General features: G+C 48.5%; 1 protein-coding gene across 1 annotated transcript; it reads left to right on the forward strand.

Annotated features, from left to right (window-relative positions):
* Positions 1 to 206: 206 nt before the first annotated feature.
* On the forward strand, positions 207 to 5749 carry LOC309823619 (uncharacterized protein C9orf152; the record flags this gene model as incomplete). The annotated part of the gene is made up of 2 exons (XM_082656068.1): positions 207 to 399; positions 4015 to 5749. 2 exons carry the CDS (start codon positions 207 to 209, stop codon positions 4524 to 4526), a joined length of 705 nt encoding a protein of 234 aa, XP_082512194.1. The 3' UTR covers positions 4527 to 5749.
* Between the last annotated feature and the right edge of the window lie 971 nt (positions 5750 to 6720).

Genomic DNA, 6720 nt, shown 5'->3' on the forward strand with positions numbered 1-6720 from the left:
CTTCCCTCCTCCCCCTCCAACTTTTCCTTCTCCTTCCCGCCCACTCCCACCCTTCTCCTTCCCCCAATTTCTGGCTCTCCCTCCCTTGCTCTTCTCCAGATCTTTCCACCTTTCTCCTCACTTCCCTCTCCCCCCTCCTCTCCCTGAGCCCTACCACCTCCCCCACCAGCCCTGCCCATCAGTGTTTGCTTTGCTCCCGGAACCGGATGAAGGAGTTGCCCTGCCCATGCCCTACCCTGCCCCACTTCTGGCAGCTGGGGTCTCCCTTCATGGCCGACGGCTCTGGGACTCAGGCCCCAGGGAAAGGGCCCCTGCTCAGCATGCAGCTCCTGCGAGCGCAGTATGCAGGCCTGAGACGGCAACAGAAGGCCCAGGCCCACGTGGTGGTGCTCCCGAAAGGTAAGGCTGGGCAGGTGCTGGGGGCAGAAGGGAAGGGCACGAGGGCCTGGCTGTGGGCAGAATGGGTGGCTGAGCCGTGGGCAGCGCAGGGCCAGGGCTCTGCTGGCCTCCTGGTGGGGAAGGGCAGGGAGGCGGGCTGGCCTGTGCAGGGCCGTTCCGCTGGGGCCTCAAGCCGGCAGCCGGCAGCCGGCAGGCAGCGCGCTGCCGGGGAGAGAGGACACGTGATGTTCCCAACAGCTTGAGCGCTGGCCAGAGGAAACGCAGGGCTCAGGGACCCAGGAGGCACCCAGGCTCCCGGAGCGAGCTCTGCACCCCCTCAAACAGCAGCTGGGGAGGGGGCTTAAGACACAGACGCCCCGCCTCCAGGGGAGCAGCCTCCTCCCTCTGGGAACTCAGACTTATTCCAGGAGGAAGTTAGGAGCACAGGGCTCAGAAAGCAAGTGATGGTCAAATCCCGGCCCTTCATCCTCTAACCGAGAGGGCAAGTCAAGAGAGGTAGGAAGACCCCCTGAAAGGTCAGGACTGTGCTCTGGGAACTTCTGTGGCTGTTTATACAGTTCAGGACTCACTGAGCAGCCCACCCCACTCTCGGCAAGTCTGGGAAGGAACCAGGGGCCAGAGGGTCCTCACTGTCTGGGACAGGAAGGGCACTGCCTTGGGGTAAAGGCACCCACCTCTCACAACTTGGGCTGTTGCCAGTGAGTGGGGTCCATTTGAACTGAACTGGTTCAGCCGAATAGCCCCCTCTCTCTGCAGGGCAGAAGCTGGGAGTTTCCTAAAGCCCTATTCCATCCTCAAGGGTATTCACTCTTTCAGTTACTCAGCGAGCATTAATTAAACTTGTATCGAATGAACACAGATTTAACACACCTGTGGTTCAGACTCACCCATACATGTGATGGGTATGTCCCCAAAGACACCTCAAACTCAGCACGCCCCGTAGAATTGACCACCCCTGCCCCACCCCTCCCCGCTGCCCCTTTCTCCTGCCTCCTAGAACTCAAACCTCCCTCCTCCGTGGTCACCACTTGATGAGTTACATCATGGACATGAGTTACATCATGAGTTACAACAGGGTAATGCGAGGAGGAGTGCTCAGGCTCTGCTTCCCCAGGGAAGACTGCTCACCCGCAGGCTCAGTCAGTCTTTCAGGGCATGTCTAGCAGTTTGCAAGCCCACATTGTTGCTCTAACTGTGAGAAGTAGTGTGCTGCCTGATGGAGTGTTCCTGTACTTGGTCTCTGGAGAAGGGCCTGAACCTGAGTCCCAGCTGTGCCACTGAGTTGCTCTGTGCAGATCTGAACGAGTCATGTACGTTACTCTGTCACTCAGCTTCCTCGCCTTTCAGCTGGGAATGGGAACTAAATAAATTCATACGTATAAAGCTCCTTAGGGCTTTCTGTGCTAATTGGCTGAGGACCAGATCGTTACGTCACACGAGTCTGAGTTAGAAGGACACTTGAAGCACTTGGACTGGGCGTGAGGAATAAGGTGGTTCTCCAAGGAGAAATCAGAGTAAGATTACAAAATTGAGGTGAAAATGATGCTGGGGGAGGGGGCAAAAAAGCAATTTTGCCTGCACATTAGCACCAGGCTGGATGGTGGTACCATTCACTGAGATAGAGAAGATAGGAGAAAAAGATTTCTGATTAGGAAGAGATGAATTTGTTTGTGAATATACTGCATTTGAGGGAGTTGTCTGTAAAACTTCCGACCAGCCTGGATCTCAGGAGAGGAATGTGGGCTGGAGATATACATTGGGGGTCATCCACGTATTGGTAGCAGTTGAAGCCATGGGCACGGATAACATTGTGGAGGACCAATGTGTAAATTGATAAGAGGCTGGGATGACAATTAGAGTTCTACAATACTCAAATACTGAAGGGACAAGCAGAGGAAAAGTCAGGGAAGACAGCAGTCAAAATGGTAGCAGACGAATATTAGCCCGAAAAAGGGAATTCACACATGCTGCATCTTGGATGAACCTACATGAACCTTGAGGACATATGCTAAGTGAAATAAGCCAGTTACAGAAAGACAAGTGCTGTAATGATCTCCTCATATGAGGTACCTGGAGTAGTCAGATTCACAGAGACAGAAAGTAGAACGGTGCTTGCCAGGGTGGGGGAGATGAAGAGTTGCTGTTTAACGGGTTTGAAAAAGATGAAAAAGTTCTGGAGATCGGTTGCGCGACAATGTGAATGGACTTAACACTATTGAACTGTACACTTCAAAATGGCTAAGACGGTAAGTTGTATGTTGCGTGTCTTACCACAGTTCATTTTTCTTAAATGATAGGAGAAAACCAGGAGATATTAATGCCATGAAGCCAAGCAAGTAGAGGGAGTTTAGGGATCCTCCGTGTCCAGCATAGCAGAGACTCAGGAAGACAGAGTGGCCATTGAGATTGGCTCCCACTAAAACTAGATCTCAGTGTCTTAAGACACTGGGTTGTATCTGGAAGGGCACGTGCTCTGGGAGCTGATTAACGGAAGGAAGCCCTCTGGAATTAGCTTTCTTCATCCTTAGTGTTATGGAATGAATTTAGGTTCTAGAGATGCAGTGGCAGGTGTTCTGGATTCCTAGCACTAGAGTTCAAGGGCTTCCTTCTGGCTTTATTCCTTCAACGCCATCTCTCCACTCACACCATGTACTCTGTCACCTAGGGGCCTCCAGCAGGGACAAACGTCAGAATGCTCAAGGGAGCTTCACTGCATTTCAGAGGGAATTCCAGGCTGGCCACAGGTCTCCTTTCTATAGGAAAATGCCTTTCAGTCATTTCTCTAACCCTCAATGCCACCAAGAGTTGACAAGAAACTATCATGTTCCACAAGGTGGCAAAAAGATGTCCCTGAGAAGGAAGAAAGACATCTGTCTGCCTTCTCATCCCTGAAGCCAGTTCAGGGAAGCAGTAGGTGCTGCAAACATGTTCCCAGAACAGTGGCTATGGTTCAGAAAGATAAAGACCAGTCCTCCAAAAGGAACTGCCTCAAAACACAGTTCCCCTCTCCTCTGCTTTGGGTGCTAAACCCGTTATCAGAATCCCACAACACAAAACCCTGTAAGTTAAGAATAACCCTTTCCACTGGCCAGTGTTATGTGAATCACACATGTGGGTGAACACATGTTGTGCCCTTGGTCCCCGTTATTCTTTTAGTCTGAAATGCGAGTTCCCTAGTTCTTCCTAGGGTTCACTCCTCACTGCAGTCAGAATCTGAAGTCTCCTATCACACTCGAATGTTCTTTTCCATAGCATCGATTACCACCAGCAACTTTATCATAGTATGTTTATTTGCTTATTCTTTTTCTACTCCACTAGACCACATCATGAAGAGGTGGATTTTGTCTCCGTGTTCGTTACTGTATTCCCAAGACCTAGAATAAATAATGCCTAGCACATTATAAGGGCCTAATAAATATTTGTTGAATAAATGAATAATTGTGCAGGAATGTGTGTGTATGTGTGTGTGTTAGAGATAATGCAGTATGTTGGGTACCTGGTCTCCTTGGTGTATTTGGCATGTCCTTCCTTCAGCTTGAAAGCTCTGAGACCCCCAAAATGAGAGCCACCCATGTACTTTGCAGTGGTGACCCTGCTGGTGCCTTGCTTTCTCAGGAGGGAACATGCCTGCTCCTGCTGAGGCCGTGGTCAGTGCTGTTTGGATTAACAAGGAGAGAAGGCATTCACTGTCCCTAGAAGAGGCGGATCCTGAGGCAGAGGAGATGCTGGAGGAGGCTGACAGAGGCTGTTTCCAGGCCCCCGAGTCCCCATGGCACACGCACCTAGAGATGCACCGCTCGGTCCAAACCTTCCACCAGGAAACCAGTCATCAAGTAAAGCACAAGGACAAGTTCATGGGGGCTGAGCAAAGGCTCCCAGGCTTGTTGGAAGACACTCAGATGACTCAGCAAGGAAGCACGATCCCAGAGGCAGCCCAGCATGAGTGTCAAGTGGGCGATACCCAAACAAAGGCAGTGGGATCTGGCTTAAACATTGGCGCTCAGGGCCCTCCTCCCATAAAGAAGCCACACAGGTCTGGAAGACCAGCTCACTATCCATTTCCCCAGAGGAAAACTCCCAGGATCTCCCAGGCGGCCCGGAACCTGGGCTTGTATGGCCCAGCCTGAAGGTTTCCACCCAAAGGTCTCAACCTTGAGGCCACCTATGGCCTCACCTAAGAACTTAGGAGGCAGAGGCACAGCTAGGGCCTCTAGCTGGGAGCAGAACTGGACTACATCAATCGTCGGGATGGTGGGACATGAACTTTGCAGTGGGCACGTAGACTTGTCCTTCAAAAAAAAAAAAAGAGAGGTTGCCCAGACCAGACTGCTCACAGCTCAGGATGAAAGAGTGCTGTCTGATCAGTGCAGCCCCATTCTGCTTATATAAGAAGACATTGCTATGGACATCGACTCAGTCCTTAGAACTAGAGAATTTTGAAACGTAAGACAGAGACCCTAGCCAGGGGATGCCTTTGCAGTGCCCTAGAGTCGACAGGCGTGGGCCATCTTGTTTTCAGTAACTTCTGAGGATTTCTCACATGTTCTGGAGAAGAGAGGGGCTCTGAGAATTTCCTTTTTCTGGTCGCTATGCCTGGAGACCAGCTCACAAGTCTCTACATTCTTTGGTAGTGACCACACCATTTTAGCTTGAGCCTCCCAAAGTATGGTCACCCTGGGTAAAAAGGGTCAAAACAATGACACCTACTGTTCTGTGTGTTTAAGTGTCTTTAGGAAGGGTTGGTCATCTCTCCCCTCTCATTGAGACTGCACATTCCAGTCTCATTATAGATTTATTTCCTTTCATCCTTCTCTCTCCGTCCTTTCCTTCCTTCCTCCCTCCCTCCCTTTTTTCCTATTTGCTCTCTTCTTCCCTTCTCCAATCTCTCTCTCCAAATTAAACACTGCCCATCATTGAAGATATATAGTAATAGAAGCCTGAAAGAAGAAGATAAAGAAATGTTCCTGCTTGGAAAGTATGTATTCCTCAAAAGTTGCTCCCTTTTCAGCCAAATTTGAATCATTCAGATCCTTCCTGGTATATTTTAAACCAAAGACAAAGTGAAGCAGGTATTACTTGGGTGGTGGGGAAGAAATTATCTTACCTGGTTAATGTTTAACTTTAATAAACACACCTAAAGTGGCTTTTCCTCATGCCAGATTCTCTCTGTAAAGTTTTACCCACATCTTCCTTTTGTTCCCATGGTGATCCAGTCTTGCCCACCCACATCGAGAGATGTTACCTAGGAGTGTCATTTCCTGTCAAAATATGTATGTGCCTTCTCCTTGGGCCATCCCCGAAATTCCCTCCAATTTGGGGATTCATTGTGATTCCTTTTGTGAATAATTAATAAGAGCCAGTTGTTAATTTTTTTAATAGTCTAATGAAAAACAAGGAAATTTTCTGAAAAAACTTTTCCTTTGCTTTTGTTTTAAAGAGGCTTCCCAGAAGTAACTCCTCTTTCTACAGTGTATCAATCAGGATAGGCTATGTTTTGCTGAGTAACAAACAACTCCCAAACCTCACACAGCAGCTTTTTTTTTCCCACTCATGAAAATTCCACTGTGGATTTGGGCAAACTTCCAGGGCAGCTCTCCTACATTATTGGTAACAATTCAAGCTGCTTCAGTCTTGTGGCACCACCATATCAATACTGGTTTCCCTAATCACTGTAGCAGAAGAAAGTGCATTAAAAGTCACATACTGGCTCTCAAATCACTTTGCTTATGTTTCATTGTCCAAAGCAAGTAACACGGGCATATCTCCACTTCAAGGGTATGAGGAAGTGCATTCATTTCATGTGCCCACAAGGAGAGAAGGAATGGAAATATAGATGAGCAGAACTAATGGCTAACACAGGTAGAGAGGGGCCAGGTCATAGTACAATGTTAGATTTTATTTTGAATACAATAAGTAGCCATTAAGGGATTTACATATGAGACCAAAATGATTGGATTTGCAGTTCAACCAGATGACTCTGGTTGTTCTATGGAGAATGAGTGGATGGTCATGTTAAGAGGCAATGTCAGGGGAAGTTACGGCCAGGGGAAGTTCAGTGGGAAAGATGTTGTTAGCTCAAGCAAGAGTGGGAGCAGAATGGTGCTTTGTGAACACCTAGAGGGGTGGGATAGGGAGGGTGGGAGGGAGATGCAAGAGGGAGGAGATATGGGGATATATGTATATGTATAGCTGATTCACTTTGTTATAAAACAGAAACTAACACACCATTGCAAAGCAATTATACTCCAATAAAGATGTTTTAAAAAAAAAGAGTGGGAACAGAAGAAGGGGAAAAAAGTAGATACATTTGATATACATATA

Source organism: Grampus griseus, assembly GCF_964374135.1.
Source record: "Grampus griseus genome assembly, chromosome: 6".
In the NCBI taxonomy this organism is placed as follows: domain Eukaryota; kingdom Metazoa; phylum Chordata; class Mammalia; order Artiodactyla; family Delphinidae; genus Grampus; species Grampus griseus.